Consider the following 26,986-nt stretch of genomic DNA (forward strand, 5'->3'; position numbering starts at 1 on the left):
CCCGCCCAGTTAGATTCTAGAGCCCTGCCTCCCCAACCCATACCTGATCCTTCCCCAACTCAGGATAGGTGACACAATGGCCCAGCAGAAGCTTGCAAGAAGCATCCAGATCTGGCTCTGAACCTCGTAGGGACATAGTCTGGATGCTGGAAGTGGGGGAGGGTATCTACCCACTGACCCTCAGAAGAACAACCCTTTCAAGCCAGGAGGAGCTGTAGCCCTGGAAAGAGGTGGAGCCTCTGACTGTTGGGACTATCCTCACCACAGGAATGTCCCTGGCTGAGTTCTAATAGGAAGCTATGAGGTGTGTGTGTGTGCACGCGCGAGCGGGGGAGAGAGGTGTGAAAAAACCACAGGTGCCCCTCACCTAGTACTCTAATACTTTCAGGTCGTGTTCGGAGTGGGATGCCATTTGGAGCCAGCCTGCTGTGTCAGACATACCCGGGGTTTGGGGAGGGTGTCAGAAGACCCAGGAGGGCAGATGGGACATCCCATGGGATTCTAGACATCCTTGACTGGGACTCTTCCTCAGAGAAGCAGATCCTGAGTTTATGACCCCTCACCCTCCTACAGAGCACTGTAATGCTTTAGCTGGTAAGCTGGGCCCTAAGAAAAAGAGTTTGGGACACTGGGGGAGGGGGAGCGGTGTCGTCACTCACAGGCCTTCAGAGCTCCTTGGCAGACCAGCACCAGTCCTATCCTCCCTTTTGCACATGCAGTGGGGTATGGGCTAGGCTGGGGCAGCTGCCATTTCCTGCCTTCCCTCTTCTCCAAGCCCCTGCCCTCTCAGCCACCTGTGCTTACTGGCACCTGTCCCGGCCTTGCCTGCTGAGAGCCCAGCCTGGATCTGGCCTGGGCTGTGAGGTGGGAGAGAGTGCAAGGCCAACAGCCCCCTTCCTGGCCCCATCTTGGCTGCTGTCACCTTTTGGAGCTCTGATTTCCTCCTGGTATGACCCCTGCACCTGCTCCCAAATCTGTCTCCCCTCCCCTTTCAGACCAGTGCCTTTGCGACTACCCAGTTTACCTCTATATTCTTGAAGCAGAGGACAAAGATCTTTTTCTGTCCTTCCCACACTCCCAAATTAAGTTCATGTTTTCTTCTTGGCATCACCCCATCTCCTGAGAGGTAGGGGACCTGGCTTTTAGTTCCAGCTTTATCATTAACCCCCTATATGACTTTGGGCAAATTCCTTGACTTTCTAAGCCTATTTCCCACCTATATATACAATAGGGTAAAATAATCCTTGACCTTTGACAAGCTTCCCATGGGAAGCTCCCTGGGCCAGAAGTTGGACCTGTGTGGCCTATCCCACTTGGGAAGGGCAGGGGGGCTGCTGCCGCCAGAGGAGGGTCAGGAGGGATGACCAGGGGACTTCTGTTTGCACCAATCACTTGGCTGCTGATAGGATCAGATGGCAATTTCACAGGAGCCTCAAATCCACCCAAGTATCAGCTCTCAGTTATCACCTGCTCAGTCACCAGATACACAGAGGCCAGCTCTCCCAGGCATGACTGACCCTTGCTCTGAGAGGAGATGGAACTGAGTGCGGGAGATCCTTGCCTCCCTGGGTCAGAATGGACAGGGCAGGTCCCACCCAGATCTACCATCCTCACTTCATGAGGGCTATACCCCTTCCCCAAGAGATGACCATCATCCCTCCCACAGAGCTGTCCAGCTTTGCAAGCTCAAGCCTGGGTCTCTCTCCTCACTAAATTAAGAGCAGATTTTATCTGTTCCACTAATTGTGCTGCCTCCTTCCCCCTCCTTGAGGCCAACTAGCTGGGCTCAGCAAAGAACTTAAGGCCACACCCGACCACCCCAGCCCCAGCCCACCACAGCCTCTGGGCCACAGCTGCAGGCGCTTAGCAGCCTTCTGAGTATTTATAGCCAAGTCCAGCCCCTCCCCCAGCTGGCTACAATTACAGGCTTGGCCAAACTTCCAGCCCTTGCCTCCCTGGCCTTGGAAGGGAAGAGAACAGGCCAACACCAGAGGGATGGTACAGTGCCTTGGTAGGGGTGCAGAGGGCCAGGTGTCAGTTGTTGAGAGAGACAGGCCCCTGCCCTTGCCTCAAACTGCAGTAAATGCCTCAAATTGCAACTACGAAGTACAGTCTTCAGGGCAACTTGGCCCAGCCCTGGCCAGAGTTTGGCAGAAAGCAAGTTCCATTTCCTCTCTTAGCAACCAAGTGGGCAGGACTGGACTCTGGGCTCCTGGGCTCTGGCTTTTAAGTTGGGCTGTTAGGCTCTGGATTCTAAGGCCTGAGTTCTTAAGTCTGAATCTGGAACTCTGAGAACTAGACTTTGAGATCAGGGCTCTGGGCAATGCGGCCTGTATTTGGGGCCCTTGGGCTCTAGGCAGGGTCTCCAGTTCATTAGAGATCTCAGAAAAGAACCATAGCTCTAAAGGAGGGCTGCCTGGCTGCTGACCTAGTTGTCGCGGCTCATTTCCTTCTTCCCTGTGTGGTCCCACAGTTCCCAGCACAGGGACCTCTGGAGCTGAAGCCCTGTGTAAGCCCAGCCAATGAAACAGTGACTAAGCCCCAAGCACCCTGCCTGAGTGACCTGGTCTACACCAAATAAGCCAATGGTGCCCACATGCTTCCGCCAGGCTTCAGACTCATATGGTCACCTACTCACTGGATATCACCTGGGGGCCCACAGGAAACTCAGATTCAGCATGTATAATCTGATCTCATTGTCTCTCCACAAACCTGCTTCTCCTATGCTCCTCATTTGGGCTCTGACATCATCCTTACCCTGGGCCTCTCAAGCCACAAACCTGGGGGCCAACCCCTGGCTCCTCCCATCCCCCACCACCCTGGAGACTATTTCCTTTGGTAGCCCAAACTCCCCAAGCATACCTTTGGCATCTTGCGCAAGTTGGGTGAGAGTTTGAGGCAGGTGACATGCCCACGGTCATCACCCACAATGATGATGGGGTGGATGGGATTGAACTGCACGTGGGTGATCTTGTTCTTCTTTTTGGCCACCACGGGCTGATTGCAAATGGCATCGTACTTGTTGATGGATAAGTCAAACACGTGGGTCTGTGGAGAGGTGGGTGTCAGCACACTTGGGGCTAAAGAGGCTTCAGAGGAACCACCCCTGGGCTTTCTGGGGAAATAGGATAGAAGCCTAGCACACTGGAGCTGGAGGCTGGAGAGAGGGCATTTGTGTCTGTTTATGTTTTTCCTGTGGTTGAGGAAATGAAAATAAAAAGCTTAGGAGAAAATTTAAGTCTATTCAGAATTAGCAATAAAAGCAACTACCATTTATTTAACACTGCTGTGTACTAGGGTCTGGGTTGTATCACCTAATTATAACCCTCAGAGCTGCTCTATAAGGTAGGTTCCGTTATCTCCATTTTATAAATGAGGAGATAGAGGCTCTTAAGGCTAACTTGCTAGTAAGTAGCAGCCAGGGTTCATACCAGTTAATATATGTAAGGTATTAAGATAGTGCTTGTCACATAAGTGCTTAACAAATGTTTGCTCTTATTTTTACCATGCCCTAAGTCCAAACCATTAGCGACTTTGCCTGGACAGCTGTGGCAGTGTCCTAACTGGATGCCCTGCTTCCACTCTTGCTCTTCTGCTACAACCCATCCTCTATGCAGCGGCTAGACTTACCTTTATAAAAAAATCTAAAATCCTCTAATAGTCTCCTTCGGCACTATACATAAAATCCAGGTTCCTTATTCTAGATTCTCCACTCTCATCTCATACTCTCTCCCCTTTGTTCACTAAACCCCAGCCACACCTGCCTGCCTATTCCTAAAACCCCTCAAACTCACTCTCACCTCAGGGTGTCTGCACTAACTGTTCCCAGTGTGGAACTCCCCCCCCTCCCTTCACTTGGCTGGCTCTTTCTTGCCATTCAGCTCTCAGCTTGAGTATCACCTCTTAGCAGAAGCTTTACCTGACTACTCTATCTAAGAGACTACCCAGTCCTTTTCTTTTACATCACTCTCTTTCTAAAATATAACAGCTTTATTGATATATAATGCACCCATTTAAAGTACAGAATTCTTGTTTTTTAGTATATTCAGTTATGCAACCATCGCCACAACCAATTTTAGAGCATATTCATCACCCCAAAAAGAACCCTGTGCCCATTAGCAGTCATTCCCCATTTTCTCCCACCACCACCCCCAGCCCTAGACCACCACACATCTACTTCCTGTCTCTGTAGATTTGCCTATTTAGACAAATATAATCATATAATATGCGGTCTTTTGTGACTGGGTTCTTACACTAAGAATGTTTTTAAGGTTCATCCATGTTGTAGCATGTATTAGTACTTTATTCCTTATTATTGCTGAATAATAGTCCCTTTGGATGTACATTTTGTTTATCCATTCATGAGTTGATGGACATGTGGATTTTTTCCAGTTTTTGACCATTAAGAATAATGCTGCTACGAACATTTGTATGCACACCAACCTCTTATAATTTCTCCTAGCACTTAACACTCTGGGAACTTTGCTGTTGCTGCTTTTTGTCTCGTTCCCTTCCCTAGAATATAAGCTCTGTGAGGGCAGGGACCTGAATCACCAGACCCTGGCCTGGAGCTAGAGTTGGCCCTTAGTAAACATCTGTTCAGCAAATAGATGACTGACTGACTTTAACGGGATGCCTTAATCACTATATTCTTTCCTTGGGTAGGTGCCCCTCAGTTTATATCAAAGTCCACAAGGAAAATGGGTTTGCATCTCAGAATTTTCTTACACAATATTTTTTGCTGAGCTTTTACCAGTTCACAGTGTTGGACTCCCATCTCCCCTTCTAATTTGCACACTTCCAGGGATGGGGACTCCACCACCTTTTAGACACTATTTCAATCACAGATCAACTCTGACTCAAGTTTGTCTTTACGTCAAGCTGGTACTTGCCACTCTGTAGCTCCCATGCCAGGGGCCTCAGAGAAGGTAACTGCTCCTCACGGCATCTCATCCCCCAGAGCGCTCTCTCCTTCAAGATGAATAGCTGCATCCTCTCCTTGAGGCCTTGTGGGATGAACAGTTCCTCTTCTGACAGAGCCCTGGGTGCCCTGGCCCTTGAGAATACACAGACAGTCCTGGCCTGGGCACGGGGTATGCTCTCCCGGAGGAAGACCCTGGGATATTTCGTCCTATCTCCAGTAGCGGCTCAGCAGGGTCAGGAAGACGATACTCACCTTCCCATTGGTGGTGACTGCTGCAAACACAGTAGAAGAGTATGGTGCCCAGGCCACATCGCCCACGGCTGAATTTAGGTCATAGATGAACATCGGGGTCCTGCAGGTGGAGGGGTTTAAAGTTAATGACACAGAGGGTTCACAGTGCTGGAGCCCACAGCCCCAGCCCAGGGTGGGGCCTGAGGAAGGGCAGGACCAGGGACAGGCCCCTCACTTGACAGTGTGGTCCCAGATCTTCACTGTCCAGTCGGAGCTGCAGGACATGAAGACCTTGCTGTGGTATGGGTTCCAGGACACAGCATCTACTGCCATGTTGTGGGCATCATAGGTATCCAGGAATTGGCTGGAGTAGGATTTAGAGCACTGGGGGTTGAGTAAGGGATCAGGGGTCAGGAGTGAAAGAGAGGTCAGTAGCCATCACTTCCTTTGGGGCCCTGGAGGATCAGAACCTGAGACTCCTCTTCTGCCCTTATCCCACATCACGGTCACAGCGAAGCTGGGGCCAAGCCAACAGCTGCTCTTCTCACCCATAATACATCAGAGAGAAAGGAGTGATGGGGCACTTATAATTTCCAAAGATTAAGCACCCGAATTAATCTGAAATATAATTATATCACTTATAAATTATAGAACACATATACTCATGTGAACAGGAGTTTAAGTTTCTTTTTCCTTAAGTTTCTTTTCCCTAGGCCTTTACGGCCATACACTCCCCTTGATTCCAGACAAAGCAATTAAGGAGGTGACGCAGCTGTGGACAATGTATCCTTGAACAGGCATGGTCAGGCCGACCCAACCAGGAGTCAAGATATCATCTTATCAAGACATCGCCAGATGACCAAGAATAATAGCTGACACCTGTGGACCTCCAGGGCTGCACAATAGCTGCATTCTGTTCCCAGACTCAGTTTACCCCATTTCCCTATGTAGTCCTATCCCTCAGGCCATTCCTTAAGACAAGTTTTGGATTGTCGTATGCTCCCTGTCTTCTTGGTTGGCTGGCCTTCTCAATAAACACCTTATATGATTCAACCCTGCCTCTGTTGAATTGGATACAGAAAAAGGCAGCCTGAACCCCACTGGGGTTTCCCAGTAACAGGAGGGGCTTAGGGGCCTGGGGGTTGGAGTGGACAGGGGAGCCTTCCTGGAGGGAAGGTGCCATAGTCTGCCCAGCAGATTCCAGGGCAGGTAGAAAAGGCCTTTCCTCTCTGAGCCAAGGCAAAGTAGGTCTGGAGGTCCTAGGGTCTGACGAGAAGGTTCCTGGGTACTTAGGTTTAAGTCACCCTGTAAGGAGCTGGCACAGGGGCCAGATTGCCAAGGCCTGTGGACAGACAGAGCCCTGGGTCCATCTGAAGCCCACAGACAGAATCCTTGCAACAGTGATAAACCTCCCACCTTGCCCAGGTAAGGGCAGGTGCAGAGACGGGAACAAATCCAAATCTCGTGATTTCCTGTTCCATTTCTTATCCTGACCAGCAAGCCTCTAGGCCCTCCCTCCTGGAGACAGTGTGACTGACTGGTCTTATTCTCTCTTGGGCCACCACTGGGAACGGTGGAGAGGGGGTGGGGACCTCTTTTGCATTCAGGCCAGCTCTGGCTGGGCCTCAGGGGCTCCCGGGAGGCTGCCTGTAATTAACATTCTGGTCTCTAAGCCTAAGAAAAACTTGCGGTAGAGCTATTTCTGGATGGATGGAGAGGTTCAAAGGCTGTTCACCTACTAACACAGACCTTGCAGAAACTGGCCATGAAGTTCCATCCTGCCGGCTGGAACACACCCGATATTCAGAGATAAATTTTCTTGTTACTTGGCCTTCAAAGCTCAGCTCAAGTTCAGATCTCCGCCAGGAAATCTTCCCAGAATGTTCCAACTCCCCCAACTCCCACTCCCACCTCTACCCCCTCCACACCCCAGAAGGGAGGGAGGGCCCTGAGGGAAAGATGCTGGGCTGGGCTAAAGTCACTCTTTAGATTCTTCTCCCCCTTTCTCGCAGTCAGCCCCTCTTTCTGCCACCCAATCAGTTCAAGAAATATATTCTCTTCCCCCGAGAAGCCTTCTAGAATTGATGAGCACTAAGGTCTGTCAGAATAGGGTCTGACGAGAAGGTTCCTGGGTACTCAGGTTTAAGTCGCCCTGTAAGGAGCTGGCACAGGGGGCCAGATTGCCTCACCTTGTAGATTTTTCCCTCCTCTGTGCCCACTAGGAACATGTAGTCGATCTCTCTGTGGAAGTCAAAAGCAGTGCCACAGCCTTGGAAGAAGAGGGAGCAACCTTAGTTGGGTCCTGGGCAGGAGGTTCCCAGCGCCTCCCCTCCAGAGCAGGCCCCCTGGACAGCCTGAGCCCAGGCCCTGTGGGGGCTGTGGCCAGCCAGGCAAACAGAAACCGGCCCTCGGGCCTGCTGCTGGTCCCAGGCAGTTTGGACTCTGCACACTGCCAGGGCTTCTGCAGACAGGAATGGGGCCTGGGTAAACAAGGCAGGGATTGAGTTTAACAGGGTCAGGGTCAGGGTAAACAGGGACAGGGTCTGCAAACAAGGATGTCGTCTGTGCAAACAGGGATATAGCCTGCATAAACAGGGTGGGGATTGAGTAAACAGAGACAGAATCTGGGTAAACAGGGACCTGATCTGCATAAACAGGGTTGGATCTGCATAACAGCACCTGATCTGCATAAACAGGAACAGGGTCTGCGAACGGGAATGAGACCTACATAAACAGGGAGGGTCTGCAAACTGCCAAGGCCTGGGCAGAGGGAGCCAGGCTTTCCCATTACCTCCAGTCCTGGCTCCAGCTGAAGTGGAGGAGCGAGTACTCAAAACTGGGGAGGGCCACCATCACTGCCCCGCACAGGGCCTGGACGCCGTGGCCAGGCCTAGACATGAGTGAGCTAAGGCTCCTACCCACTGTGTGTAGCTGTAGCCCCTCTGGACCTTCCATGGTGCTGCCTTCCACCTTCAGCTTGATGATATCTGTGTGAACCAGCTCACTCTGCAGTCACAGAGGGGATGGGGAGGGCACATGAACTGGGCTGGATCAGCAGGGTTAAGGGGGAGTCCCTTTTCCATTCGGCTCACCCCATTCCCCAGCCACCCCTGCATGACCCTTTCTGGGAAACAGGCACCTTCACAAGCGTCCAAGACACGATCCTGCCATCAGACGACACAGAGAAGAAGTTAAGGTTGTTGTCCATGTCATCCTTCTGCCACTTGACCTGAAACACCCCAAACTGTGAGCTCTGGCACTCTGCATGGGTATTGCATTAGGCCTGTGAGCTGAGCAGGGCTCCCTCAAGAACCCATCTGAGGTTCAGAAGCAAATCTGAAAGCCTATTTCCCAGAGTCCCAGGATCGGCCCACCCTTCTTCCCTCCCTCCTTCTATTGTTTTTCGTTGTTGTTGTTAACCCTCACCCGAAGGTATTTTTCCATTGATTTTTAGAGAGAGTGGAAGGAAGAGAGGGAGAGAGAGAAAAACATCGATGCTAGAGAGATACATTGATTGGTTGCCTCCTGCATGCTCCTTGACTGGGCCTGGGATGGAAACTGCAACTGAGGTACATGCCCTTGACTGGGAATTGAACCTGGGACCCTTTGGTGCATGGGCTGGTGCTCTAACCACTGAGCCCACCAGCCAGGGCCTTCTATCCATCTCTCTCTCTTATCCCTCTTGCCCTGACTACCCTGGGGCAACAGTGCCAAGTCAGAGCACGGCCCTAATCCACTGGCTTGTCAGTGGAGGTGCTCAGTTCCTCCCTGGTTTGGTTCAACCCCCTCACATAGGGCCTGGAGAGGACAGGACCCATCAACCAGTTCCCTTCATTTATAAAACAGGAACCAAAACAGCACAGGTTTGTTGTAAGGAAAAAATGACATAATAAATGCGAAGCCCTTAGGTCAGAGCATCGCATATAGTAAGTGTTCAATAAATGTTAGCTGATATCCTCATTATCACTATCATCCTAGGAACTGGGGTGCAAATGTTCTGCAGCTGGCTTTTCCCTGCTTGCCCCCTCCCCGATCTCCTCTTCCAGGCTTAGCCTTTCTCTAGGCAGTCTTTCCTCTGTTCTCACCTTCACTTTACCACTAGCTCCTGCTCCCAGAATCTTTCTCTCAAATCTCAGATTTGAGCTGCATTTCTCCATCTGCAAATTGGGGTTAATAATCCTGCCCCACCCATCTTCTCAGGGCCAGAAGCAAACATATGGGAAAGTGTTTTGGAGACAGAGCTGTTGTCTTACGAAGATGACACGCTTCAGGCTCAAGTTTCTGTTGCCAGATGTGGAGGCTGGGCTAAGCCATGTCCCGGAGGGCTGAGGAGGGGCTGGGTGCCTGGAGCCTTCCATCCTCCTGCTCCCTCCAGACCTCCCATGCTGGGACCAGGGTCCCTTCCCCAGTCACAGGCAGAGGCCAGTGAGGGAGGGCAGGAACCCAGTGCCACTGCCTGTAACCACAGCTGTCACCATGGCTGTTAAGGGGTACTGGCGGGGGAGAAAAAAGGGGTTGCTGCTTCCCAACCACTACCCAGGCCTGGTGGATTAGAGCTGCAGGAGGGTAGCTGCTCTTTTGCACTTTCACTGGGGGCCTAGAACACCATGGAGCCTCTGAGACACAAGTCAGAGCTGGCCCTGATGCTGAGACCAGTTCCCTTTCTGTGTAAAGATAGTCCCTTTAAAGAGGGGAGGGGACGGGGGTGTCAAAGGCCAGGCTGTAAGAGGCGCTAGGGAGCTACAAAAGGAAGTGTTTAATGAGCTGCCGCCAGCATGCATGGAAATTGTATTTCACACCCCACTTAGCAGCCTGATGCCCAATGGGGGGTGATGTGTGCATTTACAAGTGCATGTGTATGTGTGTAAGTGTGTGCAAGTCACACACATGCTCCTGGGGTAGAGGTGGGAGGGTAGGAATAAAGTGTGTGGGGGTACAAGTGGTAAGTGGGGTTAAGAGAATGAATGAATGCCCAGGAAGCAGGTGGTAGGGAGGACATGGAGGCTGCTTAACAGATTCTTTCTCTTATGCCTTATCTGATTAGGGCAAACCTGCTTGACCCCAGTTTGTGCTCATTTATCTTTCTTGCCACTTTCCCCAGTGTTGTACAGAACACACACACACACACACACACACACACATCCAGCAAAGTGTTGCTGGTTGAGGCTTCACAGTGGGGCATGAACAGCACTGGGCTACTCAGGCGGGCTCCCTGGGGAAGTAGCCTGTGTAATGAGACAGGAACCCAGCCCTCTTTGAACAGGCAGTTTTCTCCCTGCCTCCAAAACCTTCCATGGCTCCCTGCTGCCAACAGAACAAAGTCCATCTGCCCCAGCCTGGCATTTGAGATCCAAAATAACCTCCTTAGTCTCCCTGAGACACAGACCCTTTGAGAAGGACCTAGGCTCTGATGTCTTTTATGTATCATTCACCAGCCTGGCTCTCCTTCAAGCTCCAGGCTCATGCAACCAACTGGCTGTAGGACACCTCCTCTGGCATCTTGTATTAACTTCTGGCCAAACCTGTTCCTCTTCTGCATTTCCCACTTCTGTGGATGTCCTGCTGGGTACCCCAAATGATTGTCCCAGGCACCTCAAGTCAGAGCCCCAGGCAGCATCACCAACTCTTCCCTTTTCCATAAGAAATCAGTCGTTTCCTTTTATTGGTTTTACTGCTTCAACAGCTCTGGACCCTATCTTCTCATTTCTCTCTGCACTGCCTCTGTCCTAACTCAGGCTTAAGATTTCTCTGCTGCAGCCAGAGTAAATCTCCAAGACATAAATATGACTGTGTTACTCCTCTGCCCCAAACCCTCTGATGGCTGGGTAGTGATTTTCAAACTATGCTGGGGGGTGGGGGGAAATCTTAGGAGCCTGGGGAAAGTACCTCAGGAGATAGGGGGAGTGATAACAGGGGACCCTCAAACAAGTATGACCCTGATCCTACCAGTGCAGCTCCCCTCTCGTCTTTTTAACATATCGGGCTTCCATATGAACACTTCATTTGAAACCACTAGCCTACAAAGTCCAAGCTTCTTACCTGCTGGAGACGCACACTCATGACTGGGTGCCTGTGCTTGTCTCAGTCCTGCCCCCTCCCTGTCTCTCACACTGTGCTCCAAATGATGTGCTGTTTCCCAGCAGGCCACTCGGCTTGGTGCCCCTGTGTCATTGCACCTGTGACCCCTTTGTATCCTTCTTCATCTCACTGATACTTTCCCATCCCGCCCTCTTGGCCCTGCTCCGCCTCCTGGACAATCCGTGCCCCTCCTCAGTGCCCCGTGAGCCCTCTGCGGCCCATAGCACACTGCCTGTCATGCTCAGCCTATGGCTGTGGTTATCTCCCCACTAGGACTCCAGGGACCAAGCCCTTAAGCATCCTGGATTCCCAGAGGAGCAAACAGGGAGGAGTTACCCAAGTGGGTGAATGAGAAAGAGCAGGCGGAAAATGCGGGGAAGAAGGGAGCAGGAAGTGAGTAAACTAGTGAGAGACAGGCAGGCCCCTCCCATGGCCCAAGCCATGATTCCAGCCAAGAACGCCAAGTCTTCGGTTTTGCAAAGGCAGCAGCCCTGTTTTCCTGACAGGATGGTGAGAGAGCAGAAGGCCACCCCTCTCCAGATGGGCTCCAGTCTCCCTGGCATCTGCCCAGCGAGAGGGAAAATGTGGCTTCTGCATGCCCCATTTCTTTCCCCAACCTGTTATTTGACTTAGAGAACCTAGCAGAGTGGGAGCAGGGTGGTTGACCTGGCCCCTTGCCTTCTGCTGGGCTTGAGGAGGGTGGTCAGGCCAACCAGAGATGCTTCATGCTTAGCCCTGGATTATCTGAGAGTGGGGCCAGGGCTGACACTAGTTCAGGCCTGTCAAAGCATCTCTTTTCTCCTCGCCCTGGGCTTTAAAATCCCTGCAGACATCTCTGGATGGAGGCAATGAACTGGGAAGTGTGTTTTTCGGTAGAGAGAACTCCGAGGCTACAAGCTCGGGCCCCTGCTTTGGTGGAGGGGGGGTGTTTAGTGGGTGGGGTGCTTCCCTCCCCCCGCCCTGGCTCTTGGTGAAGGATGAAGCTGAAAGAGCACCATGTCCTCTGTGCCTGGACAGTCCACTCTCTGCTCAGGCCTGAGAGCTAAGAACCAATACCTGGGACAGGTGCCCACATGACTCAGAGAGCTCAGGACCAGAAGAGGCAGAAGTGCAGGGCCTGAATGCAGACTGGTTGGGGCATGGGGCAGAAGATGAGAAGACAGTCCCAGCACTGCCTGATGCGCCCAGAGGCCTTGGGCAACTTGAGGTAAAAAACTATCCTTAGATTCTCCCAGACCTGCCCATGAGGTCAGGGTACACAGCCTCAGAGGGAAGGGGACCTTTGGAACACAGTGAGGAAGGGCCTGCAAAGCCAGAGCCATTGAGAAACTATGAAATGAAATCCACTCCCAATTGTAATAAGATGGGAGACAGGGTGAAACCTAGATCCAAAGTCCAGGTAATAGTCCCTTTCTATGTCTGTCTGGAGAAGAGGGGTGCTACAGAGAAGCCTCAGGGTCAGACCTTGCCTACCAGGCCTTATGGTCCCACTCAGAGGGTGGGCAATGGGCAGCACCCACACTGTCTGGGAGTTCCCCCAAATCTAGCCCAGATGGAAGAGAAGAGCCTTGTGGGGAGTTGAGGAAGCCACAGACAGGGAACTTAACATACTCAGCAGAGGCCTATCAGGCCCTGCAGGCTTCTAGCCACAGGCTCTGGGTCACTACTCACCACACTTAAGAGAACCTTAGCAGACAGATGGGCCCTTTTGATGGGATCTCTGGGGCAGCAGACACAGCTCTTACTGCAGACCCTCTTAGCTTCTAATTCTCACCTTCTGTCCTTCTCGGCCCCTTCTCAGACCCTTGGTCTCTGTCATCCCCATGTCCCTCCTCCTCTCCAGAGTCCCTTCCTTCAGTGGCTCCCAGGCCCATACACTACTCACCCATACCCACATCTCCCCTCCCGGTTCGAGGCTGACCTGCCATACAGGGTCCGTGTGCTTGCCAGACTTGGCTGAGCTGCGGAAGGCGGGCAGGGATTGGGGCTTCTTCAGGTTGTAAATGGCCACGTTGCCGTCATAGTGACCCACCACCACCAGGTAGGGGTGGTCCACGTGCATGTCGAGACACATGATGCCGCTCTCGCTGCTGAAGGTGTATTCAGGGAAGCTGGGGTTCTTCATGCTGTAGAACAGCAGCATGCCCCGGCTCTGCTTCATGAAGTCATCTGCCCCGGGGAAAATGGGCCTCTGCAGTTGGAGGATCCAGTTGCCCTGCCAGGAAGCCCTCATGCCCCTTCCCCACTGGATGAACAAGCCCCGTCCTGCTCTGCCTCTGCCAGAGACTGTGGGCTTCCTCTCTCGGCTTAATCTTCTCTGTCTGTGAAATGGGATCGTAAGACTTGGCCTACCCTTTCTCAGGGTTCACAGGAGGATCCAACAACCAGTAAAGGTGACCAGGCTTATCTGAGGGACTGACCGTCATTCTCTTTACACTCCCTGGGGTACAGGAAAGGGGTATACAGGCTCAAAAAAATTGCTATGTGAAGAATGTGTGTGGGCTTCGGAAGGAGCAGTATTCTCAGAGAGGATTCAGATGTCTGGGCCAGGGGCAGGTTGCTGTCCTTAGATGCCTGCATGATGCCTATGTGCCTCCCAGCCCTCCCGCCAAGGACAGGGTTTCAGTGTGGACTAACATGGAATTGTCTATAAGAGTCCCAAACTAGCCACCTCCAGGCATTTTTCCATATCTTCTGGCCCCACAATCCCTGAACTCTAGCCCTAGGCATGCTCCCAGAATCGAGAAGTCCCAGGCCAGCCAGTCAGGCTTCTACAGGCCACTGTGCCATCCTTCTGGCCTGGGCACAGCTTTTGGTGATTAACCATGGACCACTTGGCAGAGTTCCTCCTCCCTGCCTGCCCCATGTCAAGGGAGTGCTTCCCACTCTTTTTAAAAATCTCTGTATACTTAGTGCCCTGACAATTCAGTCACTGAACAGAATCCAGTCCCAAGCCTTCAAGTCCAGCTCTGCTGCCACCAGCCCAGGACCCTTTCCAAGTTCAGAAGAGCCAGAGCTGGAGAGGTGGAAGGTTAGAGCCACCCTCCATCTTGGGGGCCTATGCTAAGGCAGCCTTTGGCTGAGAAGAGGGCTCTCTCCCCCCCATGGCGGTCAGGAAGGCAAATGCTGCTGCTCTGGGGAAAGTGAGCCCCTCCCCGGTGGGTGCCCTGCCTTGTATATCTTATTACAGATGAGTAGGTCTTTTACTTAGCCTTCCACCAAAGGATGGAGTAAGCATGGATAGCATGGGTCAGCAGGCTTGCTCTCTCCGGTGGGAGGCTTGCCTCCTGCTAACCCTGCTCTGCTGGATAATCTCTAAGCCCTCTCTGACTTGGTCCTCAGTGATCCACAAGATTTGGAGGAGGAGAATCAATCACCTCCTAGAGCCTGATCTGGCAGTTCTCAGAAAACCATGGTCTCAGGGGAGGGATAGCTTAATTCCACAATTGACCTCTCGCTGCCCTCAGTTCCCTCTGCTAGGGCCCAGGCAGAGTAGTTCCCAGTGAAGAGTATGGGTGGATGTCTTCTTGAACTGGCAATCACCATTGGGGGCCTCAGCCTCCCAGCTTTATCCTTGCTCTGCAAGTAATAGCTCTAGATCATGGGGGGGTCACTCTTGAGAGTTCTGGCTATCAGGAGAAGCCTGGGCTCCTGCTCAGGATTCAGGGAGAGCAAGACAGGCAGAGGGCATAGCGGAGCATCAGGCTAAAGCCAGGTCAGTGGACACAGGGAAGTAGATGACAAGCTGCAAAGACAAGGATATTGAGCCAACCCTGGACAGCAGGCCCCCTCCTCTCTTACTGAGTCCAGTTCAGGGCTCACTCTAAGGCAGCAGCTGTCTAATGACTCCCTTTATTAAGTCATACAACAGGCACATGGAGGGGGACTGTGGTAGGCTGAATAATGGCCCCCCCAAAGATATCCATGTCCTAATCCCCAGAACCCATAAATATGTTACTTTGCACAGCAAGAGATTTTACGGATATGATTAAGTTTAAAACCTTGAGATGGGGAGATTATCCTGGATTATCTGGGTGGACCCAATATAATCACAGGGGTTCTTATAAGGGAAAGAGGAAGGCAGGGGAGTCAAAGAAGGAGATGTAACAACAGAAACAAATGTCAGAATGATGCAATTGCTAGCTGGAAGGGAGCCACAAGCCATGGAATGTGGGCAGCCTCTAGAAGTGGGAAAAGGCAAGGAAATGGATGTTCCCCTAGAGCCTCCAAAAGGAATGAAGCCCTGCCAATCCCTGATTCTTGTTCAGTGAAATCTATTTTAGACCTCTGACCTCCAGAACTATAAGATAATAAATTTGTGTTGTTTTAAGCCGTTATGTTTGTGGTCATTTGTTATAGCAGCAATAGGACACTAATTTTGTAGGCACTCAGGAAACGCTGGCCCAAACCTCACTTTTAGGAATTCGAAGGAGATGCCCCCATATATAGCTCCTTCTCCTGGGATGGTTTAAAAGCAGTCCCTCTAGAAGTCAGGGGGATGGATGCAATGATCCTCAGCACTTCCGATGACGATAATGAAATCCTCCCTCAGTTTCCAACACCCCAGCCCTGCCACCTTGGACTCCAGGAACAGAAATGTCCCTTGGATTAGGATTTTCACAGTCCCCAATGGCAGGGGACCACCCCAAGGCTGCCCCATCAGTGCCAGAGGGTTCAAAACCCCCGGCATGGCCCAGAAGCTGTGGTGCCAGGCTGGGCTCAGTCTCCCAGGCAGCTGGGCTTTTCCAAGCACTCTCATCCAATTAGAATTCATATTTAAACAGTGTGGGAAGTAAGAGCAAAGCCTCGGAGACAGAATACATCAAGCGGGACATTTAATTTGATTTAGGGAAAATGAGGCAAACATTTGAGAACCTAAATAACTAACCAGTAATTAAACTAACAACAGGAATGCCCTTGCACTACAACTCGGCGAGCACAGTGGCCTTTATGGACTGTATTTACAAAGAGACCTGACAACATAATTAGTCCCGTAAATTTCACGCAGCCTGCGGCCGGGGAGTGATGGATTTTGTGTGTGGAGGATGAACAGGGAGAAATGAGGTGGATGAATTTCCATTTTCAGTAAGTGAAATTAACATTGCTTAATTAGTGAAGCTGACAAATAAATGATCAGGGAAGATTTAAATCCCTGCAAGTGTATATTTGGCCTGGGCAGGTGCGGGAACAGGCCAGGATGCGGTGTGACTGAGGGAATGGGTTTAGTGCCCAGGACTCAGGGCCTGACTTTGGCTCCTTTTGATGGTGCGTCCTCCAGAGGGAGGCTGGGCTAAGGGACAGCTGGGAAGTCAGGACCACACAGAGTTTCTAAGATCTGTTCCATCATCCCTGCCTGAAAAACCATAAGGAGTCCCCATTCCCGTGCCATGAACTGGCTAATGAGCTGGAAAGGACCGCATCAGAGCAGCAGGCTGACATAAATGCAACCCAGCTTTGCCCCCTTTCCTGGACAAGCTCCCTTTGCCCTCCAATGTTCCTCCATCTGCTTTCACCTGCTGATAGCCTTTTTCTCCACTCTGCTGGGAACATGGAGTCTGGCCCTACAGGGCGCCCAGTCTCTGCCCCGTACGCAGCCTGGCATGCCCATCGCCTGGCACCCAGCAGCCCCAGAAGGGAGGCAGGTGTGGATGCTTCTGTGCTGCTGCAGGCAATTACCTGGACTCCCTTTCCCCACTAGCTTGCTCCTGGTCTGGCTCCAGGCAACCTGCCCTGTCCCCAAAATGGGTGATTGGCCCCTATCCTTCCTAGGATACATAGCTACCCCTGCCAAAGTCATATTTGGCTGGGTCAGGGAATAAATGTCTGGGAATTCCAGGCAAAAGGAGGCCTGGGCTGAGCTCACCAGGGTCAAACCCAGTGACAAAACCCAAATGCTCACTCCAGTGTTTGTTCACATGAGGCAAGTCTGATGACTGAAGGCTGGCATCTGGGAGCATCCAAAGACAGTGTGATGGATGCTGGTGAGCCAGCTGTTCCTTACAATGACCCTGTCCAGTAACTGGGGTGCCTATGGCCTTCCTCAGTTTTGCCTTCTTTCTTCCAGGGAAGCCCTGGGCACTCAAGAGCATGGGACTCCCAGAGGTGACCTCAGGAGTAAATCCAGGGGCCCTCCTGAGTCCCAGCCCTGCTTGGGTCTGCTCAGGCCTCTGCAGAGTCTTACTAAGATATGCTGGGCTCTGGAGAACAGATGTCTGTCTGAAAGCTGGTCAACAACTCTTGTGCCAGTAACATCAACAGCAAACACCACCACTGCCATCAGACCCTGCTCTCTCAAAAAGTAGGTAGGGACCTCATCTGATTCCCCTCTGTCCCCACAGGCTTCTATCTCTTCTCAGGTACTCTGAGGGTCCTACAGGAAAGCTAAGGGAAAGACCAATAGACAAATCAGCAATGATTGTCCTTTATGTGTGGGTGGTCCCACAGCTTACAGGGCATGTTTGTCCCCTTATTTTTACAAGTGTGCCTCACAGTAGCCCTCACAGAGGGCTGGCAGGTGTTAGCCTCTTCCTGTCACCAATGAAAAAACCAAGGCTCAGAGAGGCTTCTGACCCCAGGTTACACTACTGGAAAGTGATCCTCCAGCCAGAAAGTTTGCAGCTCAGTGGCACCTCCCAGGCATGTGGATATGGCTGAAAAGACCAGCAAAGGACAAAGAGACCCTTCCTGGGCAAGTGTCTGTCCGAAGGAGGCTGCTGGGTCTATTGGAATTGAGGTCATCTATTCCTTGAGGGGGTGGGTTACTTTTCCCCACTGCTCCTGGTAGAGCTGCCTCCATGGACAGACTGTATGTGACTCTGATCAGCCAACCCTACTTCTGGCCCTGGGTGGAAGGAGGATGGGGATAGAGCCCAAGCAGTTTCTCCTCCCACCTGCTAGGGAACCCCCCCGCCCCCACCTCAGGCTTGGGCAGAGAGCCCAGGCTGAAAACAGCCTTGTACCCATTCATGTCCACACCCACTCCAGGGAGGGCCTGCCCAGCCCTCCAGCCCTGTTCGAGGCCCAGTAGCTGCAGTAGAGAGGGAAGAATGTGCTAGTTCCCTGCCAGAGGGGGAGGGTGCTTCCAGCTTGGCAGCAGCCCACCCTCAGGAGTGGGGACAAAAGCGGGCATTTAGGGCATCCTCAAAGGCAGCCCAGACCACGAGACTGGGAGCAGCTCCAAGATCTCCTCCCTGAGAGGAATGACAAACACCAACTCCTCCTTGCCCTGCCCCCCCAATTCCCCACCCTGGTCAAAGAATGGGCAGACAGGCAGTCTGAGGGGCAGAGACTGGGAACTTGTAAGCCTGCCAGCCAACAGCAGCTTGGAGAATGGAAAGGTTTTCTTGTTCACAGAAGCTGATCCTCCCATCTAAAGAACAAGCTGTTAGGCTGGGAAGCTGCAGCTAACACGAAGTGTGGGGCCCTCTCCTGTTAGGAAGGGGGAACGTCCAGGCCTGTAAGGAGGTAGGGGCTCCTGCAGAGACCCAGGAAAATGAAGGGAAAGCAAATTGCGACACAGTTACTATAGTACTGTTTCCTGATGTGGGGGGAGGCGAGGGAACGGGAGGGGCAGGACCACCTTGGATAACAAGGGATGGGGGCCAAGTGATGACATCAAGCACTTGCCCCCACCCTTGCCTGTTCCAGGGTCTGATCAGGAACACTCCCTCCCTTAGCCCCCTATCCTATCTTTCCTATCCATCCTATCCTCCCCCAGGTCTGGTCCAGTCTACCTTCTCATGCTTCTCAAACCACTTCTCCATCCTTACTCTATAGTCATGGTTCAGATCTTGCACCAGTCTCTTAACTGGTCTCCCAAATTCAGTCTCATACCTGCAATTACACCTACACTGGTTGTGTCCCTGCCCTTCTCAAATTCCTTCAGTGTTTTCCTCTTGGGAAAAGGCCAGAAGACTGTCCTCAGGACAAGGGCCAAGCTTCTTGGAATGGCTGACCCTAGCCCCCTAGACACCTTCATTTCCTGCCATATCTCTTGTGCCTCCAAGCCTTTGCATATGCTGGTCCCTCTGCCAAAAGTGATTTCTCCTTTTTTCTTCACCATAACAACTCCTTTAAGGCTCATTCTGGCATATTTCTCCACCAAGCAGTACAAATTGCTGGTGTGATTTTGTCAGTCTTTCGACAATTGACTGAGCCCCAAGGGCAGTGACTGTATTCTAGTCATCTCTGTATCTTTCACACTTGGCAAAGAACTCTGCACTGAATAGGCACTTAGTGTCTGCTGGTTAAATGAGCAAATAAATAAATAGCCAGATTACTTACAGGAGCCATGTCCCACTGCAAACAGATCATTGTACCTTGGATTCCTGCAAAAGAAATATGAACCCATTTACCTAGGAAATGGACATGGCTCTCCCATGGACACGAGACTTCCCATGAACACTGGTATCTACCTATACTGCAGACATCTACTGTTGAGCTTAGAAACCTGGTCTTATTCTACAATCCCATAAGAATCCCTGTCCCAAGGGAAGATTCAAGATGGTGGTGGATTAAGTTGAAGCTACATTGACACTCTCCCAAGAAACTAAAATTACAACTAAAATATAGAAAAACCACCCTGAATAATCAACTGCAACTGAAGACTAGCTGGGGAGCACCCTCATAACCAAGGATGAAAAATGGAGACCACATAGAGACTGGTAGGAAGTGCAGAGGCACAAGAGGGCTGGCTGAGCTCCCACAAGCAGCAGCTAAAGGTCCAGAAGGATATCTCAGCAGCTGGGGGTTCCCACTGAGAACTCTAGGGTCCAAACCCCAAGCTGGGCTCCCCAGCCTAGAGCACCAGAACTGAGAAAGGTACCCACATAACATGTCTGTGAAAAGCAGCAGGGTTTTTGTCTGCCAGGGAGAGACAGCTGGAAATGCAGGCACCCTTTTAAAGGGCCAGAGTACAAAGCTGTCAATTTGGGCTCTGGCAGAGCAAAGGCAGCGCAGACTAGAGCAGAGTGAGGAGAATCCAGGGGGACTGGCTGGGGAAATAGATCTCAGAGGGCACTCATCTAGACCCCAATGCTGAGTCATTCCCCCCATACAGCAGAGGACTTCTTTCTCAGGCATACATTTATAACCAAGGAGCTTTTGCCTGGGGGGAAGCAATTGCCCCAACCTTGGCTGGAATTTCTACAGCCAAGACTCCTTAAAAGACTGATAACAATCAGCCGCCCCACCCTGTGGAGTTTCTACAGCCTGAGGCTCATTAAGAGGCTGAATAATAGCCTCTGGGCGCTTTGGGTCTGCCTGATTTGCTTATAGACCCAGGGCTTTGAAAAGCAGACCTTGGTCCTGTCCAAACACACCCAGCCCCAGCAGAGGGAACCAGAAGCTGTGGAGTGTGGAAAACTCCAAACAGGGTACTCAAGGCCAGTAACAAAAAGCGTCTGACATTGGCCTGCATCAGAGACCATCCAGAAGACTGAGAGTCCTAGCAGATCTACCTAATACATAGAAACAGATCCAAACAGGCAGCCAAAATGGGGAGATGAAAAAATAAGCCCCAAATGAAGGAACAAAAGAATTCTCCAGAAGAGCTAAATGAAATGGAGATAAGCAATCTATCAGATATAGAGTTTAGAATACTGATCATAAAGATGCTCAACAGCATGAAAAAGGATGTAGAAACTATGTAGAAAATTAAGACTGACATAGTAGAAATTAAAAAAAAACACCAAACATTGGAAGGAATGAACAGCTGATTAGGGGAAGCTGAGGATCGAATCAGCAAATTAGAAGACAGGGTAGAAAAAAATCAATCAGAGATCCAAAAAGAAAAAACAATTAAAAGACAGGAGGACAGTCTAAGGGAGCTGTGGGACAACATGAAATGTAACAATATTCACATCATAGGAATGCCAGAAGAGGTCAAAAGTAAGCAAAGGCTAGAGAACCTGTTTGAAGAAATAATGGCAGAAAACTTCTCTAACCTGGTGAAGGAAAAAGTAACACAAGTTTAGGAGGCACAGACAGTCCCAAGCCAGAAGAACCCAAAGAGGCCCATGCCCAGACACATCATAATTAAAATGCCAAAAATCCAAGACAAAGAGAGAATCTTAAAGGCAGCAAGAGAAAAGCAAGCTGTTACCTACAAAGGAGCTCCCATAAGGCTGTCAGCTGTTTTCTTACCAGACACTCTATAGGCCAGAAGGGAATGGTATGAAGTATTCAAGGTAATGCAAAACAAGGATCTGAAACCAAGAATACTCTATCCAGCAAGGCTATCATTCAAAATAAATGGTGAAATAAAGAGCTTCTCAGACAAAAAAAGGCTAAAGGAATTTATCACCACCAAACCAGCATTGCAAGAAATGTTAAAGGGACTGCTAATAAGAAGTTGAAATAGAGAGAATGAGAAACATAGGCATAAAGAAATAAAATGGCAATAGATAAGTACCTATCAATAACAGCCTTAAATATAAATGGATTAAATGTTCCAATCAAAAGACATAGGGTAGCTAAATGGATAAGAAAATAAGACCCAAATATATGCTGTTTGTAAGAGACCCACCTCAGAACAAAAGACTCACACAGCCTGGAAAAAACAACAACAAACTTCCGGAGGACTTTAAAGGAGAGATTGATAGCAATACAGTCATAGTAGGGGACTTTAACACCCCATTGACTTTACTGGATAGATCTTCCAGACAAAAAATCAACAAGGAAACAGTGACTCTAAATGACACACTAGATCAGATGGATTTAATTGACATTTACAGAACATTCCACTCCAAAGCTGCAGAATAGGCATTCTCCTCAAGTGCACATGGGACATTCTCAAAGACAGATCACATGTTAGGACACAAAACAAGTTTCTACAACTTCAAGAAGATTGAAATCATATCAAGCATCTTCTTGGGCACTTACACAATGGAATACTATGCAGCTGGAAAAACGAAGGATCCCTTACCCTTTGAGAATACCCTGGAGAGTATTATGCTAAGCAAAATAAGCCAGTCAGAGGAAGACAAGTGTCATATGATCTTACTCATATGTGGAATCTAATGAACAAAATAAGCTGATGAACAAAGTAGATCCAGAGACATAGAAGCATGGAACAGACTGATAAATCTCAGAGAGAGGGTGGAGGTGGGTGGGTGGGAGGGAGCAGAGAGAGTAACATAAGAATTTATATGCATATATGCATAACCAATGGACACAGACAATAGTGTGGTGAAGCCCTGGGGAGAGGGGTACAGGGTGGACGGGATCAACTGGGGGAAAAAGGGGAAATTTGTAATACTTTCAACAATGAAGAGAAATTTTTTTAAAAATCCTAGTCCTTTTCTCTCATAATGCTACGTGTCACCCTCAAGGTGGCTAAATGCGGTAGAAGCGTGCCGGTGCTTAGGACTTGGCAACAGGAGCTTGGCACTCAGGGGTTCTAGGTTTGCTGCAGTGCCTATACTCACCAGCAGAGGGCGGTGACCGCCAGGCGCTTGGCTTTGTCGGTTTGGAACTTCCAGAGAGGCAGCAGCGTACCCTCCTGGTCTCGGTATTCATCAGAAGCATCCTCATAGTACTTAAAATCTTAAACACACATAAGCTGTCAGCCCTGGGATTGCCACTTGATAGCAAATCCAGGTCAACCACCTTCTGTCTGTACCTCCTTGAACAAAACAATTGACCTCTCTGTTGTTTCAGACTGGGAGTAGTAATAATACCTAACTCAAAAGAATCTTGTGAGGATTAACAGAGTTATTATATGTAAAATACTTAGAAAAATACCTGGCACATAGTAAGCTCTCTATATGTGTTATTGTTACTGTCATCATTGTTGTTAGAGGCAAATTACAATAAAGCTGCATGGATAAAATCCCAAGTTTGCCCATTTTAATAGCCAATGCCAAGCTCCACTATAGTGAAACTGCCTGGATCCCTTAAGGAGTCTCTGAACTGAATTATCTCCTTCCCTGCCTCCTGTTTCCTAAATTGTCCTGCCTCCTGTTTCCTCTAACTTAGGTAGAAGCCCCATCCATCCTTCTACTTGTCTAACCCAGAAACCTAGGTAACCTTTGACTGATCTCTTTCAACTCTCATATTTTCCTTCTGATTCTGTTTTTAATCCATTCACTTCTCTCCAAACCCTTAGCCACTGTCCAGGTTCAGGCCCCAATAGCCATCACCTGGATCATCACACCATTTTTCTAACTGGTCTCCCTACCTCCAGTAATTCCTCCTCCAGCCCATGTTCCACAGAGCTACCAGGGTGAGAACAAATAAATCACCTCACCATACACCTCCCACACCTCACTGAGAACTCCTCTATGACTCCCTTTGCACAGGGGCTCCCTAGTCAAACCAAAACTCCAGGCAACTACTTCCATGTCATTTCCAGCCCGCTGTTCACGTATCCTCTATATATCAAATAGTGTCTAAAATGTCCTACTCCTCTGTCTTCCTGGAAAATTCCTACTCACTCCAGATCCAGATCAAATTGCTCCTCTGCTATGAGGCCTTCACATTCTTGTTAAGCAGAGTTTATTTCTTCCTCCATACCAGCCCTGTGCCTCTCCTCTACTGAAATGCCTGTCACACTGTCTTGCCTCTATTTATCCTTTGCCTGTTTCCCCTACCAGACAGCTTCTAGAGAGCAGTAAGCATATGATAGTCATCTCTGGATCCACAGTGTCTCGCACAGGGCCAGCCACAGAGCATACAACCAATGACTGTTCAAAGACTGCAATGAAATAAATCAACAGAAGTGAATGATTCTCAGGCTTCTTTCCAACCAAGGGTGACCTTTGAGAAAATGAATCCTTTCATCCAACATGGTCAAGGACATGCCCAGGCATGGCCCCAACCTCTCTTACAATGTCACATCTTGAGATTATGGGACTACGTTTAAACCTCAAAAATGTCTTAGAACAAAAAAGGATTAGAATGGTCAGAGGCATGAGCCTTGATCACATCAGAGATCTCTGAGTTCAGGCTATCTTTGAAAATGCCTCATTTCAGAGAGACTAATTGGTAACACTTCCCTGTTTTCACTTCTCCTTCATGATTACACTTTCCCAGAGGGAAAAGAGTATGCAATTAAAAAAATCGAAGTTCAATGCATTTTTATGTTACTGTGTTCTTATAAATGAAAAAGGTTTAACCAAGGCCAATTTCTCCATGGATATTAATCATGTTTGCCGCCCTTTAGGGGGCTAGTTGTAGAGACTGGGTTTCAGGAAGCCAAGCTGTGTGAGTGACAAATTCATTCAGAGCTACTGTGCACTTTGACAGCTTTGAAAAGCACTCAAGGTCGTTTTCCAGCCTGAATGATAACAAGGGGCTTGTTTAGGCTTCTGGTCTTGGCAGCCCTGGTTTCTGTGTCCCATGGGTGAGCAATGAGCATCAAGTCATCAAGAAGAGCCCAAGGCTGTCAGCAAAGGAGACCGACCAGTAGTGAGGAGCTGCCAACTCTGGGACACAGCTGTTCCAAATAAGTGCACAACCTCTTAGGGAAACACAAGCCACTTGGGAATGTGCTGTGTATGCCCTGGGAAGGATTCTGTTTTCCTGGCTCTGTCAAAGACACAAGAATTTCCCATGCCCCCAGGATTTAAGCATTTCTGAATCAATCTCTTTCTTCACCTCATCACTAATTAATCACCAGCATAGACCTATTGAATGTTTATTTGAAATGTCTCTTCCAGCTCAGTGGCTCTGTAGCCTTGTGCTGAAGTGCTTAGGCGATGGATCCAAGGGGCCGTGTTTGAGTCCTGATTGCACCACTCACACCTCACACTAGTTGTGGTTTTGAACAAGTGCCAATAATACAGCCTGAATTTCTCACTTATAACATGGAGATAATAATGGTATTATTATCTCTGGTCAGGATTAAATAAAATCATGTAAATAGCACAGCATAATGCCTGGTACATAGGCCATTCCCAGGGAATGCTGGTGCTTGTTTTTCATTATTATAGTTGCTCCCTTTTCTCCATCCCCTTGATGCAGTTTGGGCAAGATGTGGCGAGGCCCACTCCACCCCACCTGAACCTCACCTTTACCTCTGTCTCCGTACCCTGCCCAATCACATTCTCCTCCAGCCCCACTCTCATTGGGCTGTGTCCCTGCCTGGATAGTATCATTGAACTGTTTGTGGAGAAAGCTCAGATTCCCTGTGTGACATTCAAGGCCCTCCATTAACTGGCTCCAACCACCTCTCCAACCTGAACTCTCATCACTTTCCAACAAAGCCTCAGTTTGGGTCAGTGAGCCTGCTTCCCTTTGTCTCCAGAGTCCACTGCAATTCCTTTTTTTTTTTTAATCCTCACCTGCTGATATTTTTTCCATTGCTTTACAGGGAGAGTGGAAGGGGGAGAGACAGAGACAGAGAGAGAAACATCGATGAGAGAGAGACACATCGACTGGTTGCCTCCAACACGCACCCCGACCAGGGCTGGGGATTGCGCCTGCAACCGAGGTATGTGGCCTTGGCTGGAATTGAACCTGGGACCTTTCAGTCCATGGTCTGATGCTCTAACCACTGAGCCAAACCAGCCAAGACGCAATTCATTTTCCACTACCGAGTCACTGCTCATGCTGTCCCCTGCCCAGAACATCCACGCTTCTGCTAATCTCCTACTCAAACTCTGCTTATCCTTTGGCATCTAGCTCAACCCTCCCAGAAGCCTTTCTTGACTGCTGTCATTCATCTCTCATTTCCCTTCCTCCATTCTTGAGGATCCCCAGCATAAATCTTATCATTTATATTGCCCCCAAGCAGAGTAGAGTAGAGAACAGAACACAGAATTAGGAAGATCAAGACCTAGTTGCCGGTCCTCTCTGCCACTCATTGGCCAGGTGGCCTTGGTCTGAGCTTCCTCGTGTATGCAATAGGGTTGATAATCTTGGCTCTGCCTGCCTTCCAGAATTCTTGGTAGATGGCATTGGCTCACTAATGTGCAGTTGTTTTTGCTGTGCCACTGTCAGATCTCATAACTACACCTATTTTTTTCTTTTGCTGTTGTTCATGGTTGACCTGTGTAAGTCTTGTCTCCCTAGTCATATCCAGAGGAAAAAGGGATTATTTGTACTCCCCTTGCACCTATGGGCCCTACCATGGGACACTCAAATACTGCCCTCATATGAGATATTTTTAATGCAGGCTATAACAGTAGTTGCTAGAACTTCAAATCTTACCCTGAGCAACGTCATCATATGTGTTCTGGTTGACCATCCGCTCCACTATTTTAGCAGCTTGGGTCACTTTGGTGATATCATCACTCTGTGGAGATACAGTGAATGGCAACAGGCTCTCTCATAAGTCAGCATATGAAAGGTCATGCCCTGAGCGTTGGTCCAGACTTGCAATTGGGTCAGCAATGCCTTTCTGACACCACCCACCCCAGAAAGCTCTGTAAAGGTATCTCTTCATGCTTCAAGGCCCAGCTCACCCCATCACACCCTTCTGAGAATGCCTAGCTCACAAGTAGCACAAGGAGTCTACACTGCCATATCTGGCTCCTGGGCAGAGTCTGCTTTGTGCTCTTTCATTCTGAGCTTATTCTGGAGAAGGCACATCTCTGAGAACAAAACAGGGCATTGAAGAGAGCCCAAGAAGGGGGCTGGAGTGGAGAGCAGACAAGGCCAGGTAAGAGGCTTCTTTGGTGAGGACAGAGATTTCACCAGCTCAGGTAACAATAAAGACTCCCATTAAAGATGTGAGAGATTTAGTCAAGAGTTGAGGAAGACACAGAGGCCAAGAGAGGGGAGAGAGACATGCTTGTACACAGGGAATATCAG

General features: G+C 49.8%; 1 protein-coding gene across 1 annotated transcript in view; it reads right to left on the reverse strand.

Annotated features, from left to right (window-relative positions):
• The window catches only part of DNAI1 (dynein axonemal intermediate chain 1), a 58,643-nt gene that overhangs the window by 441 nt on the left and 31,216 nt on the right, over positions 1-26,986 (reverse strand). The window contains exons 10-19 of the mRNA XM_081152241.1: positions 26,384-26,468; positions 22,660-22,777; positions 19,517-19,560; positions 13,155-13,402; positions 8,295-8,384; positions 8,074-8,161; positions 7,345-7,424; positions 5,391-5,539; positions 5,177-5,276; positions 2,863-3,048 (exon numbers count right to left, since the gene is read on the reverse strand). Coding sequence (XP_081008367.1) covers positions 2,863-3,048; positions 5,177-5,276; positions 5,391-5,539; positions 7,345-7,424; positions 8,074-8,161; positions 8,295-8,384; positions 13,155-13,402; positions 19,517-19,560; positions 22,660-22,777; positions 26,384-26,468 — 1,188 coding nt within the window. The remainder of the gene's footprint in view (positions 1-2,862; positions 3,049-5,176; positions 5,277-5,390; positions 5,540-7,344; positions 7,425-8,073; positions 8,162-8,294; positions 8,385-13,154; positions 13,403-19,516; positions 19,561-22,659; positions 22,778-26,383; positions 26,469-26,986) is intronic.

This window comes from Miniopterus schreibersii, assembly GCF_964146895.1.
Source record: "Miniopterus schreibersii genome assembly, chromosome: 11".
Lineage (NCBI taxonomy): Eukaryota > Metazoa > Chordata > Mammalia > Chiroptera > Miniopteridae > Miniopterus > Miniopterus schreibersii.